Consider the following 14,756-nt stretch of genomic DNA (forward strand, 5'->3'; position numbering starts at 1 on the left):
CTGGATTGTTTTCAGACCTTTTCAGGTGCTTTTGGCGGGCACCCTGGCAGGATTACAGGTAAACAGCCGAGAGCAAGTTCCCCTCATGCTGCCAATTCACTCCTCTCGGTTTTAAACTAACAGTCACCCTGCTCTCTGTTCTCCTGGGTCTCGACAACCACTTCCTGGTGAAGGAACAGGCACTTTGTGCAGGGCCTGTGGGCAAGTGCAGGGGTACCAAGTTGTACAAGGCGGGGCTCTGCCTCGGGGAGCTTATGGTTGGCTAGGGGGCTAGGGAAGAAGAGGGGCAGGGGAGGAGAGGGGAGGGGAGGAGAGGGAGAGCAGGGCGTGCCCTGCAGGGCCGGTCAGCAGGCGCATGGTTAGCAGGTGAGAAGCAGGGGGCGGGGGCGGGGAGCAGCACGGAGTGGGAGGAGTGGGAGGAGGGGCTAGTTCGCCCTGGGCACGCGCACTCCGTCTTCGGTCACCCCGGCTAAAATAAGAGGTGTATTTAAAGCTCGCCCAAGTCTAGAGATTTTCAGGGTGGCTCTTCAAGGCCCGCCTGCAAACATGTGGTGTGTAAAGGGGGCGCCAAGGCAGCAGGAGGGGAGCAAGAGCAGAATCTTCGCCGGCTCTGCCCCCGACGTCTAAGTTGAGAGCTGACTACTGAGAAGGTGCCAGCGGTGTGAACGGCAGAGGAGTCGGGGTTCCTGGCTGATGGCACTGCTGGTTGCAAGGCCCAAAGGGGGAGCTAACTGGGTGAGGGCGTGGTGGGGCAGGGTCTGTGGTGGGGAGCAGAGAGGGAACAGATTGGGGAAGCAGACATGGGCTAGATCCTGGAAGGTCTTGTAAGCCAGGTTTGGGGTTTTATTCCAAGTGGGAGAAAAGCAGGCCTTTAGAAGGTGTTAGGCGGGGAATGGACATGATCTGCTTTGTATTTTATTTAAAAAATTTTTTTATGTTTATATTTGAGAGAGAGAGAGAGAGAGAGAGAGAGAGAGAGACAGTGTGTGAGCAGGGGAGGGGCAGAGAGAAACAAAGACAGAATCTGAAGCAGGCTCCAGGCTCCCAGCTGTCAGCACAGAGCCCAACGTGGGTCTCGAACTCACAAGCAGTGAGATCATGACCTGAGCTGAAGTCGGTTGCTTAACCGACTGAGCCACCCAGGCGCCCCTGACCTGCTTCGTATTTTAGTATATGTGCTGCCGAAGCGAGCACAGATCTGCTTTGAAGCACGCTGTCATGTGCTGTATGAGCGTGGATAGATCTAGAAGGGAGACAATGAAGAGCCACTCCTGCAGTCCAGGCACAAGAGGGTGGTCCGGGATGGGTGTGGAGAGGTACAAGGATGCACAGCGTTTTGGGGGCGGAGTTGACAGGACTTGCCCTTGGCCTGAAGGTGGAAAGAAGGAGGAAACAAGATCAAGGACATACATACCTTCGTGACAGGGCCTGACCACGGGGCGGATGGGGATGCCCTTCACCGATGCGGGGAAGTGTGTTTGCTGGAGGCAAGGCCGGGCTCTGTCTGGACCAGGTTGTCAGTCATCCAGTGGAGTTCTGGACACAGGTCATGGCCAGAGGGATGGATTTAAGCGGCTGGGCGTAGAGATATTTGAAACCATGGCGCCGGCCCAACAGGGAACACAGACAAAGAGCCAGAAGGGTCTGGGGCCGTGCCAACATTTAAAGATTGAGCAGAGGAGGAAGAAAGAGCAGTGAAGCTGTGGGGCCATTTTCTGTGCCAAAGAAATACATTATACTTGGAACCTTGGATATGTCCGCCTCTTTCGCGTTAAGAAGTCTTTCACGCTGCTTCTCCATTGTGAAGAGGGTGTCTTCCCCTCAGCCGCCATTTGTGGTACACCCCCCTCCGGGGCAGCAAGTCTTTCGCTAGGTCTCAGGTCTCGGACCAAGAGATCTTGCAGCAGAGACGGAGGGGCTGGTAGAGAAGCGTCAAGGGAGGGGGCTCGCGGGTTGCGATCACTGGCTTGGTTCTTCCAGCTGGAGCAAATCCCCGGGATCTGCCTGTGAACACTAAGACTGATATTTGTCGCAAGAGTCACACTTGAGGAGACCCTGCGTTGCCATCATTTTCCTACCACTCTTCCGTGTAGCTTTTGTAACCCATTTCGTGGACTAGGAGGCTAGAGAGATCAAGGACTTCAAAGCCCCAGACTTGGTCTTTTGCCTCCAGACCCGGGCTGCCTAAGTTTCCTCCCAGGGGCATTTTGCCTAGAAATTTTTCAATATTGACATAAAAACCTTTTTAAGGGATTTAGAAAAAGCGACACTTAACAAAAATATGCCCGTGTGACAGAGACCCTTGCTGAACCAGGAAGATCTCTGGTCCCCGAATCCATCACAAGAGTCTCTAACCACAGGCTGGAATTTGCTCATGGGAGTCTGAGGTGAAACCGGGGAACCGGGCCACAGTCACGGACCCTCCGTCTGGGAGGTTTGCCTGGATTCCCAGAGCGTGGGGACCCAGCCACCCACACCCTCCCCAGCCAGCCCCTCCTGCTGCCTGCAAACACATGGCTTTTAGGGCCAGAAAAGCAGCTCCTCTTCATGAGGAGTGGAGGGCAGAGAACTGGTGGCGTGGCTGGAATTCCCCGTGCTCCAAGATAAGACCTGAGGGACAGGCAGTACAGCCTCACCAAGCGCTTTTCAAGTGTGTATGGCCCGCCCTCTGCCTAGCGGTCTTGGAGGCTCATCCCCCAGGGCATCCATGGCCGAGACCCGGCTGGGGAAGGTGCAGTTCCCACACAGTCCACAGGGAGGCGCCCTGGTCACACAGCGCTGTTCTGGGGTCCGAGAGGAGCTTTCCAAGTCAGGAGCCGGACGCCCAGCTTTTCCCAGTTACTAATAGCCTCCTTCTCTGCTGTTAAAAGGTGGGCGTGGTGGTGACGTTCCTAGTGCTTCTCGTTTTCTCCTACAACGTCGTCTTCCTGTTCGTGGGGACAGCCAGCCTGGGCCTGTTCCTCAGTAGCACCTTCCCCAGCATGCTGGCCTACACTGAGGACATTCTGCAGTACAAAGGTGGGTGTGCTGGGGCGCAGAGCAAAGAGCGCCCCCCCTTGGCTGGGTGCGGCTTCCTCCCCCGACGCCCCATCTTTTCTGTGGTATTCCAGCCAGATCCCCGCCCTCCTGACTCGGGTGGGAACTTGTTCGCAAAGTTCTGACCCACGTGGAGTTCCCCGTTCGACAGTATGCCCGTGTCGTGTGATTTCAGGCCACTGAGAAGCCGTAAGCTTCTCTTTCCCGTTTTCTTTTCTCCCACGGCAGTGCCTCCTGAGGCACAGCTGGCATTTTGTGGAACACGGGTGTGCTGGAAATCCCAAGTTCAGAGACCAGCAAAGTTGCGCAGGAAAAGTTAGGGCATAGGAAGGAGGTTTATAACTTATCAGTAATAGTACCTCCTTGCTCTGCCGTTCTTGCGGCTGTTTTTGGAAGCACGGAGAGTTAGAACAGCGGCTCCACACTTGATTGGGGGTTGTCCTGATGGGGTTCTTGGATGCCGGAAACCTCAAATTCCCTGCAGTAATCTCCCTCCCCTGCTGTAGCCTCCCCACCGCGTGTAGCAATGAGCAATGATCCTTTTTTTTTTTTCTTTAAATGGGTTAATTAAAAATAATTATGTTTTGAACATTTAACATTACCCTTAGAAGTAGCTAGAGTGCCCTGGGGTGTCGGAAAACCAACATTGAGGAGGAGTGATTTCTTTAGGGAGGAGTGAGGAAATGGTGTATGGGGGGGGGGGGTGCGGTCTGGAGCAGTTAGAGCCCAAACCAGCGCAGTTATCCCCAGTAACAAGAGATGGCAGGCCTGGATCCGCGAGATCTAAGGATGATCTCCAAACCCCAGTGAGTAGACGAAAGCAGTGAATTAACGTTGGTATCACACATCACGCCGTGGATCCCAGAGTTTTAAGTGGTCAACAAATGTTAGACGACACGGGCGCCTGGCCGGCTCAGTCCGCGGAGCATGTGACTCTTGACATCGGGGTCGTGAGTTCGAGCCCCACATTGGGTGTGGAGCCTACTTAAAAATAAGTTCATTAAGTAAGCCAAATGTTGGAGAATAGTAATAATAATAAGTGGTCACTCAGATCTGCCCTCTTCTCATTTCCCACCATCCCTACCGCAGTTCAGGCCTTTCCCATGACGTGCCTGCTTGGAATATTTCACGGTGCCCCGTTTTTTCCAGTCTCTGATCACCTCCGTCGCTGCCTCCGCAGGTCTTGGCCTGTGCCCTTCAGATTTGCCTCCCTCGGTGGCGGTTCTCAGTGCTGGTCCCACATTAAAATCACCCAGAGCGCGTGTAACACAACCAGAGGCCTGGGTGTTGTTTCCATGACACCTGGCGTAATTGGCCCTGAGCCACTGGGAGGCTCTGAAGTGCAGCCAAGGTGGGACCACTGAGCGGCGGGTCTCCAACCTGCTGCAGAGGGGTCCCCGTGAAACACACAGTCACGGCCTTTGTATATTCCGGTGGTGCTCTTCTCCTTTCACCAGCCTCCCCTGCCCACCTCTTGTACTCAGGGCCTGCGTCCCGGCCATGCTGAATTACTTGCTAGTCCCCGATGGCACAAAAGCTATGCTCTGCCTGGAGTGCCCGCTCTACTCCGTCTGGCCCCTTTACCTGCCTGCTCAAGTCCCTCCTTCTCTACCCCTTCCAGAAGTTTCTCTGATTCCCCCTGGAAAGATGTGTCCCTCTCCTTTGTACCGGCCTCTCTTGTTTGACCCTCATGGCTTTTGTACCTATGTTATCTGTGCCCTCTCCTCAGCAATGTGCTCCCCGTGGGCACCAGCAGGGAAGGAGGGCGAGAGCATAGGCTTTGAGGTCATTGGCAGACCCGGATGTGAGTCTTGCCTGCACACTTTCTGGCCTTGAGACCATTTTCTCAATTTTCTTCCCCTTTCTGAGCCTCAGCTTTCTCATCTGCAAAACGGGGGCACAGATACCTATCTTTAGGATTGTTTGTGCATTTGACGAAATGTAAAACACTTGACTTAGCAGCTTAACTGACTCACAGGTGCTCAAAACGTACGTTAACTCTAATTATTCATCTGCCTACTCGGTGTTTAGTTCGGTAACTGATGCCCAGAAAGTACTGGAGGGTTTTTGAATGAATGAGTGGGATAAACAGTGGGTGCTACTGGGATTCGGAGAAGGGAATGACCAGTGTTGAATCCACACATAGCTTCCTGGAGGAGATGGGACATGAGCTGGCCCAGGATTTGGAAAGGCAGAAGGAAAAAGGGAAGACATTCCAAGGAAGAGTGGGGCAGGGGCAGTGAACAAAGTGACAGCAAAGGCATAGAGACTAATGTAAACGTGAGCCAGACCAAAAGAGGAACTTGAAGCCTAAAGCAGGGAATGATAATCTCTGTTTTAGTAGTCAATCAATCAACATTAAGTATCTATCATATGTTGGTCACTGGGCTAATAATAAGCAGTAGTGGACGCCACTGAATACAATTCAGGGCACAGTCCTCTCTCGTGGGCTCGCAGCACAGAGGGGAAGGCTACCCTGCAAACAGTGGGGTACCTGGGGGAAGGGTGGAGGGCTGCGGGACACGAAGAGCAGCTACCGCAGGGTTAGGGACGGGGGAGATTTCCCGGAGGAAGTCTAAAGGAGAAACTTCAAAGATGAACAGGGGCTCGGCCCATGAAGGGGAGGAGGAAGAGGACCGCTCAGGAGGGAGGGAGGGAACGCAAGCGTCAGAACCCGGCGGTGAGCACGAGTGTGCAGGGCAGGAAGCGAGACCGTCCTCCTGGCGGGAGGGTGGATTGTGAGCAGGTGTGATGGGAGTCTGAGCTCTCAGCAGAGACCAGGCCCTGCAAACCACATGAAAGCATTTGGACTTTATCCTGAAGGCAGCGTTGAAGGGGTTAAGCAGAGAACTGTCAGGGGTTCGGGAGTTCACTGTGTTCAGCACTGTGCTAAGTACTTACCACTTACTAAGTGGTGTATCAGATTCACCACACAGCAACCCTGTGGAGAAGGTGTTGCCATGCCCATTTACAGAAAGGAAACCAAGGCCTAGAGAAGGGGGAGAACTTGCCTAAGGTCACACGGCTGGTAGGTAACACAGTTGGGCTTGGGACCCGAGTCTGACTCTGAAGCTTGGGCTCAGGGGGTCTGTGCCCTGTTGCCAGAGTGAGCGGAGGTGTGGCTGCTCAGTACAATGCCAGGGCAGTGAGGACACTGGTCTGCCTGGAAGAGAGGGCTGGCCTGAGGAGATCAGGGAATCTTTCCGGAAACGTAGGGGGCAGTCAGATTTGGAAGGACCCCGAATGCCAGGCTAAGCAATTTGGAATTCACCCTGAAGACAACCCTGAGTGATTGAAGGTTCTAGAACAGTGAAACTATAATGACAGCAGGACCTAAGCATTCCCAAAGCAAAGTTAAGGGCTGAGGTCTGAGAAATCTTAGGAATTCGAACTCGTCCTCTTAGGCAGTCACACCATTTTCCAGGGTCTCCCCAGAAATAGCCGGGATTGTACCAGCTGACTTGTCTCCTTAACTTGCTTTTACTAACCCAAATCCTTCTCTTTTGGTTAGGCTGTGCGACCACGGTGCTGGTGACAGGGGCAGGAATTGGCGAGATGGTTCTCCAGATGCTGGTTGGTTCGGTATGTGGGAGACCCTAGGGGCAGGGGACAGCGTTTGGGGACCCCCCCTCCAAGCAGGTGGGAAGATGTAGCCAGCCACCTTCTGAACCCAAGCTGTTCCTCCCCTGGGGGTCCCACAGAGCAGGCAGGGCCCCCCTCTGTTACCTGTTTCTGCTTCTGCATGTGAGACCTGGAGATGTGAAGGGAGGCGCGGTACGATCCAAAGCAAACACAAGTCATGTCTGGGAGCGGGGCCAGCGGGGCCCTGTGGGAATGTCGTTCAGCTCCCAGAGCCTGGATGGGATTGAGTGGCGGGCGGGAGCTCTTTTCCCACCCCTTCTCAACCTACCGTCCCCACCCCAGCTCCCCTAGCCTCTGGCCACCCTACACAGGGCCCAGCTTTCCTGCCCAAGTCCTGCCCTCATCGAGGGCCAGCCCTCCCGCGTCTCTTCAGACGTACCAGTCCTCCCGGGTGCACCAGGAAAAAAATACATCTGCCTTCGTTTGAAGCTCCTAGCGCTGTTGTTACGCCCCCCTTTGCAAAGGAGGATATTGAAACTCAGATAAATGAGCAACTTGCCCTCGGTCAGTCATACTTCTAATAAGGGATAGGATGTTCAAACCTAGGTCTTTGGGTCTCCCAGATGCCCCTAATCCCAACCCTCCTTTCCCGATCTTGTGCCCTGCCGGGAGGAGAGCTACACCTCCTGATAACACTCCGCATGGAAATGACGTGAGGTCTGGGGTTTGCTTCAGGGTAATCTTGTGCAGGGGACAGTGGAGGGGCACGGAGGTGCTAATTGCTAATTGCTAGTCGGGTGACGGGCCCAGGGGAACTCCATAAGCTCCTTTGGCCTGTGTTTTAAATTTTCCATGATAGAGAGACATAGGTCTATACACATCCTCTGCAGAGTTCTGGTTCGGCCCTGTGGGTATAGAAACGGTCTGACCGGAGTTTTAAGGAAGATGGAGAGATTTTCAGAAGCTTCCAGATACAGAGCAAAAAGGGACCGCAGGGGTCACGAGCAGGATTTCTGCCTCCTCCAGACACATAACCTTGAAACGAGGCCAAGACGTCCCTCCTACTCACCACCCTGCCCGTTGGTGTGACGGGCCTCAACCTGACTGCGGAGCCCGCCGGGGGTCGGGGAAAGCTGCTTCCTCCAGTGCGCCTTCCTGTGAGGCTCTGACGGCCTGCGTCTCTGTGTTTTCCCCTCTGGCAGATTTTCCAGGCCCAGGGCAGCTATAGCTTCCTGGTCTGTGGCGTGATCTTTGGTTGCTTGGCTTTTACCTTCTATGTCTTGCTCCTGTTTTTCCACAGGATGCACTCTGGACTCTCATCAGGTAAGGAAAGAATCTGTTGCTACACAAGAGGAGGAAAACAAAGTGAGGCGAGGCTGTGGGAGATGCTGTAGATCGTAGCACGCCACCAATACTGTTCTGTTCCAAGTAAAATGCGAGGAAGTGTTTATTTTTCTACAGCTTCCTTTTCCCCTCTTCCTGCTTTGCCATGCGATTGTCCGCACTGGACTCTTAGGGCAGGAGGGAATGGGATAGGCTGACTCATGGTTTCTCCATCAGCAGAGGGGCACGGATCGTGAACTTGGCTTCCTGCATCCCCATGCCGTGGGACCACGGGCCAGGATTCCCTTTCCAGCCCGTGTGGGGCCCTGAAAGGCGGCGTCTGCCTCCTTGGCTGGAACACGGCCCCGAGGCCTAATTGGCCATCTCTTTGCAGTTTGGGATTTTGACTCTAGTCCCAATTTCTTTTTCAAAAAGAGGTCCTTCAGGCCAAGTGGCAAAGAAAAGCTCCTTTGGGGCAGAGACACCTCCTAAGAATAGTCTCATTCCTGGAGACCCAAGGCAGGGGGTGTCCCGAGGCTATTTTCATGTCCCTGAGCCTCCCAGCCTTTCTGCCCAGAGATCTGAGAGTCCCAGGCAGTGTATCAGCTGTGCACGTAGCCAGTTCTTAAGAGAAGGGGCCCAAGCGGAGCCCTCATCCTCTCCATAAAAGCAACATGATCACCAAAAAACTGAAGGAATGGGTGTCTGCAATCCGATCTCTCAGATGACCACTCAGTTTAAAGCCCAGAAGAGCAATCCCACCACCGCCTCCCCCCCCACACCCCGGTCAGCACTAACTGTAGCCCCGCTTCCAAGGTGGCCGGTACCAGCTGGTGTCTAGCCTAGCACTCAGCATGGAGCCTTCATTTAGGCCACACATTCGAGAACTATTTGGTGAATATCCAATGAGTAACACCCAATGAGTTCCCTGTTGGTGGGAGACCAAAAGAAACCTATATTCCCTGAGCCCCAGACGCGAGTCTCAACGAACTCCCTCCACCAACAGTTTGCCAGAACCAGTAAGTCTGACTCTCTGCTTGTTCTCCCTATGGAGCCATAGGATGGGAAAAGCAAAAGCCCGGGGAAGCTCTTGGAATGAATAATTGCCGCAGCTAATCAGAGCTGCTGACGCATGCTACCTGTTTTTTCTGTTGTAGTTCCTACCCAGGACAAAGCACTGGGAATGGAAAGCCCAGAGTGCTACCAGAGGTAAAACTGGGGGAAGGGGGCAGGCGAAGACGGCCGGCCTCTCGAGCACCAGCACAGACCAAAGTGTTCAAGAAATTGGGGGTCGCCCTGGAGGCGATCTCTCCACGCCTTGGCTTGGATCTTTTCCACAAATACTTGGTTAGGTAGAAGAAATTGAACGGACTGGGAAAATCATTAGCAGTTTACTGGATGGATATTCAAGTTACCTTCCTCTCCCCCGGTTCGGACCTTTGGTAAGAGGTGTCCAGGATACCCCGATGGGAAGGAAGAAGACAGCCGTATGCTTCACTCCATTGGCCACCAACCACCTCCTGCATGGACCATCCCCTGGGTTTGAATATCACTTTTCGTTGAAGTTTGAAAGAACAGGTTGAAATTGTAAAGTTCGATGATCACTGCTTGCTGTAGATATATTTGAAATCAGTCAAAACAAACCCCAAGTTAGTTCCCGGCATGCTCAAATGATTTACGTGCTTTTTACTTTTTGGTAAGCCACAGTCCCTCAAATTCCCGTTGCTGATATCCGTAGTTCGTTTAAAATCTAAAACATCGAAAGGAAAAGTCGAATCTTGCTATCTTTGGGACACTAATTCAGTGGTATGCTGGGCTGGCTCGTACTAGCTGATAAAAGCCGGTTGTTAGCATTTCCTTTTGAGAGCTAGTTGTTAAAACTCGGCCAGTATGAAACATGAGATTTTATAGAAAGTTAACAATTCCATTAAAGACAAGGGAAAGAACCACTCAAAACTCATCCCTTCCTTGAAGGTATCTAAGGGTATTGTACCTGTACAGGGGAAATAGGATACGCAGGTGTGGCTCTGTCCATCTCTTCCCAGATGCGCTGTCAGTGGTAACGTGTCTGGTGGCTCGAGATCAGCCACGTGGGAGGATTCACCCCATAGAAACTGGCAGAGGCTACACATCCTCCCCTTTCTCTTCCCCCTGGAGAGCCAGTTGTTAAACATCTACCTGCAAGTACCCCACTGCTAACGATCAGTGCTAACGGGCTCAGGAGCCATCTGGGAGAATGGGATGAAGGTTCCGGTTTTCTTTTACTTGACCGCGCTTACGCGAAGTGTAGGCACAGCACCGAGAAATTCTCAAAAATACCTGATTTAAACTTTACATCTTTTGTCAAGGAAAACAGCTCTTTGTATCACGTCAGGTGGGTTTCCTTAACAAAAAGCTGGGACTGCCGAGCGATGCGGGGGGAGCAGCACACCGGAAGCAGTGTGGAGGAGGGGGCTCTCCCGACCGAGCAGATCCCCTAGTGATCGAGAGGGCACAGAGCCTGCCACTTGGAAAGGGTGAGACCACGGAGGCGTCTGTAAGTAGTAAAATGGCCGTGACGGTGACCGTACGTGCGCTTACCTGCAGCTTCTCTGCGTTATGTACAAACGTGCATGCGTGGCTGTAAAAAGGGGATCGAGGTTCTCTGCAGCCTGAGCCGCAGGCCCCACACTGAGCAGTGTACCCCAGATCGGTGGCCTTGTCATGTCAGCCGGCCGCGTCTGCCAGCATATCCTGTGTGGTGACGGGGCCCTGGCCGGAGAGCGGGCGCTGGCCCCGCTTTCTAGCTGTGCGGCCCTGGGCAGGTCCCTCACTGATGGTCTTCCAGCCTTGCTTGTTCTTGTTAAATCTAAGTGACATTTCTAAAAGAACTTACCCTACCTCAAAGGAATTCTGAAAGAATGAAGTGGCTTTGTTTAAAGCAATTATTGTATGCCTGACCTAGAAACTGCTTCATAAATGCTAGCAATTTTTATTTTTAAAACCTCTTCATAAGCAGATTCGAAATTGTTCCTATGTTTGGTACATAATTATTGTTAAGTCAAACAGATCTAAATTTTTTTGAAGGCTGATGGTCTAAGGGTGTAGTTTTAACTATGCCTGTAAATACTTAAAAATTGCTGATGGCTGCCGGACTTCAATGTGCACTCTAACTGGAGTGACTGACCTGGACAAAAAGAAAGTAGCTGTATTTTTCTTGTGGTTTTTCAAAACAAACAAACAAACAAACAAACAAAAAAACCCGCATCCTTTTTATACAGATTTACAAAGAAGGATCAATGGCTTTATCTAAGATGATCATGGTTAATTTGAGAATATAGAAAACGAGATTGAAGCAAATCTAAGTGTACCTTTCCTGAAATAAAATATTTTAAATTTAACAAGTGTGTTATCCGTTATGGACGATCGAGCCTTTTATATGCAGCTCAGAAACAAATGACCAAATATTTTCCAAAGAGAGGTCTCTCTCAAACTGTAGGTTCACATGGCTGATATTTTAGAAGAAACAAAACTGTTAGACTGAGAATCACTATTTCCCTCGTTCGTATAATCAGAATAAGGGAAGGCAACCCCACTTCAAAATCAGTTCCAGAGCAAGTGGGGCTTTTTACCTGATCTCCTTTGAAGAGTGTGACATTTCAGAGTGCAACAGGATCACCCTGTTCCCAGATGTCCGTCTGCTGCTTGGAGGCAGGAATCTAATCCATCTGTACGCCAGATTCACTAAAGGAAGACAGACTGACCGAGAGGGCTTTTAGAGGATTGATTCATTTATTCGTTTTCAAAAGATTTAGGGGGTGCCCGGCTGGCTCAGTCGGGAAGCACATGTGACTCTTAATCTCCGGGTTGTAAGTTTGAGCCCCACGCTGGGTGCAGAGATTAAGAATCAAATCTTTAGGAAAAAAAAAAAAAAGATTTATTGAGCCACCTGTTATGTCCAAGGCACTGATTAGGTGCAGAGAATCGGCAATGAGATAGAAGCATCTGCCTCAGATTACACTGCAGTTGAAGACAGAAAGACAGGAGAGGACCACGCCGGGAGATGAAGGATACTTGAGTGCCACAGAGGAACATAAAGCAGGGATTGGCAACAGATGCTCCTGGAAGCCTTCGTAAGGAGGTGCCGTCTGTGCTGGCACTAGATGACGGGCGGGAGCAGTAACTCCAAGTCCCAGGGAAGGCTCGTAGGAGGCAGGGGAAGGGGTGAGTGCACAGGCATCGGCCAGCATTCGTGTGCCGTGCCTGAGAGGCAGCAAGCTGGCCAGTGAGGCTTAAATGCAGTGAGCAAGGTGGTGACAGGAGCAGGAAGCAGGCGGGAGTGGCAGCGAGGGGCCAGATCCTACTTGCCATGGCGGGAGCACGGATTCTGTTGTTTGTATGTGAAATCGTTGGGAGTTGCGAGCAGGCAGGGCACGTGGTCTCATTTACACTTCTAAAAGTAATACTCTGCTTGTTGTGAGGAGAAGAAACTGGGGGGCAGGAATGAAACCGGGACACTGGCGAGGGCACCACTGCCTAAACTACGCAAGAGACGTTGGTGGCTTCGATAATGTTGGTAGCATCCGAAGTAGTGAACGCGATTGGATTCAAGCTCTATTTCGAAAGTCGAATGGATAGAATTTGCTGCTGGAGTGGGTATGTATGGGTGTGAGAAAAACAGGAATCTAGGATGACCCCAGGGCATTGACTTGAGTTACTGGCTAGATGACGAGGCCAGTGAACACTGGAGGATGAAGGAGGTGTTCCACAATTGTCTTGCACATGTTCATTTTATGATGGTATCTCGCATGTGAAGAAGGCTAGTAAGTATAAATGCACAGAGCGTCAACGTCAAGCCCAAAGATATAAATTTCATGGTCACATACCTATAGAGCTTAAAGCTGTGGGACTGAAGACGACCACCTAGAGAGAGAACATATGATTAGAAGGTTGAGCCCTGGGGTTCTTCAACACTTAGTGGTTTAAAAAATATATATATATGGTCCAGCAGAGCAAATGAGAGAAGCCACGGAAGGAGGAGGAAGTTCAGGAGAGACTGTGGTTTCCTGGAAGGCACCATGAAGAGTAAGTATCTCGAGGAGGAGGAAGTAACCAATGCTGCCATGAATTCTGATGAGGACTGAACATCGACCACTAGACTGGGCAACATGGAAGGTGGCCTTGACAAGAGTGGGGTTTCTGTCAATGATGCTTTGAAAAGCACACGGGAATCATAACATCGACTGTGACGTTCCAGCAACCTCCTCGACACCAACGCTTTCCATCTGGTAGAAATGATCTTTCCTGTTTGATTTTTCATCACACACTGTCCTTTTGAAGTTATCCCAAAGGAAGTCACCTTCATGAACTCCAGTGACAGGGCATATTCCTCTTTTTTTTTTTTAAGTTTTATTTAATCTCTGCACCCAAAGTGGGGCTTGAACTCACAATCCCAAGATCAAGGGCCATGCTCCTCTGACTGAGCCAGCCAGGCACCCACAGGGCATATTCCGGTAAGTGCAGTGCTTTATAGTGACAAATCAGTGTGAGAGCTTTTTTTTTTTTTTTTTTTTAAATTTTTGAGAGAGAGAATGAGAACGAGCAGGGGAGGGACAGAGAGAGAGGGAGACAGAGGATCCAAAATGGGCTCCACCCTGACAGCAGAGAGCCTGACGTGGGGCTCAAACTCACAAACTGAGATCATGTCCTGAGCCAAAGGCAGATGCTTAACCGACTGAGCCACCCAGGTGCCCCAAAAGCTTACAACTGTTAATGATTATCTCCAACGTGGTAATGCAAGCCCTGGGAAATTACTCAATGTTCGGGCATTAGTTTGTCACTAGATGCATCTATAAAACACAGAAAGTGATTGCAAAATGGACATTATGCCTCTCAAGAGAATGTGTCAACAGCCAGAAAGGTTAGAAAATGGTGGATCGAACAGGCTTTTTTACTGAAGGATTTCTTAGAGCTTTTAATATTCTAATATGCATCTTGAATCTCCAAGAGGTGGTGACCCCATTTCCCAAACGTATTCGACCTCCCGGGACAACGGTTTTAGGTAATATTATTTGACGACAGCGGTTTAGGAGGATCCGGCTGTCGTCCTCAGTGGTTACTACCCAAACACGCTGAACATGGTTTACCCACCATCTGAAGTGAAGCTTCATTGCCCCCCACGGAACTCTTACTCCATCTCGTTATCTCCCCCTGGAGACAAGAGACAGCCCTCTGTGACGTAATTTGTGTCATCTAGTAACCCCACTTTCCCCAACTCAGCTCGGAAAGGGCCCAATTTCATTAACTTAAAGAACTCAAGTCTCCAGTGTCTTATGTCAAGAAACAATGCCTAGAGCAGAAACAAGCAAAATATGGTGCTCACAAGGGCTAGAATGAAAGAATCTAAGTTTCTTAAAGTTAAAAAAAAACAGACAGAAGTGAAATTTTCACACGGGGAGTAGTTTTTCTAGCCCGTCAGTTCTCAATTCCTTTTTATGGCGACAATCATTTTACAATCTCCCGTTTCCAGCACCTATATCCCAACTCAGGCTTTAAATATTTTATTTTTTTTATTTTTATTTTTTTTTTAATTTTTTTAATGTTTATTTCTGAGACAGAGAAAGACAGAGCATGAGCAGGGGAGGGGCAGAGAGAGAGGGAGACACAGAATCAGAAGCAGGCTCCAGGCTCTGAGCTGTCAGCACAGAGCCCGACGTGGGGCTCGAACTCACAAACTGTGAGACCATGACCTGAGCTGAAGTCGGTCGCTCAACCGACTGAGCCACCCAGGCGCCCCAGGCTTTAAATATTTTAATGTAGCTACACATCAAATAGTT

At 50.9% G+C, this 14,756-nt stretch overlaps 1 protein-coding gene across 5 annotated transcripts in view; it reads left to right on the plus strand.

Moving 5' to 3' along the window:
- MFSD4A (major facilitator superfamily domain containing 4A) overlaps window positions 1–11,324 on the plus strand; it is a 31,491-nt gene extending 20,167 nt beyond the window's left edge. For 2 of the 5 annotated variants that reach the window (XM_058701498.1, XM_058701502.1), the window contains exons 7-10: window positions 2,871–3,018; window positions 6,548–6,618; window positions 7,919–7,941; window positions 9,099–11,324. In XM_058701498.1, the coding sequence (XP_058557481.1) occupies window positions 2,871–3,018; window positions 6,548–6,618; window positions 7,919–7,941; window positions 9,099–9,297 (441 nt within the window). In that variant the 3' untranslated portion in view covers window positions 9,298–11,324. Of the gene's footprint in view, window positions 1–2,870; window positions 3,019–6,547; window positions 6,619–7,820; window positions 7,942–9,098 lie in introns of all 5 variants that reach the window. The other 3 variants (XM_058701500.1, XM_058701499.1, XM_058701501.1) reach the window with 3 other exon arrangements.
- The last annotated feature ends 3,432 nt before the right edge of the window (window positions 11,325–14,756 follow it).

Source organism: Neofelis nebulosa, chromosome 15 (assembly GCF_028018385.1).
Source record: "Neofelis nebulosa isolate mNeoNeb1 chromosome 15, mNeoNeb1.pri, whole genome shotgun sequence".
Classification (NCBI taxonomy): domain Eukaryota; kingdom Metazoa; phylum Chordata; class Mammalia; order Carnivora; family Felidae; genus Neofelis; species Neofelis nebulosa.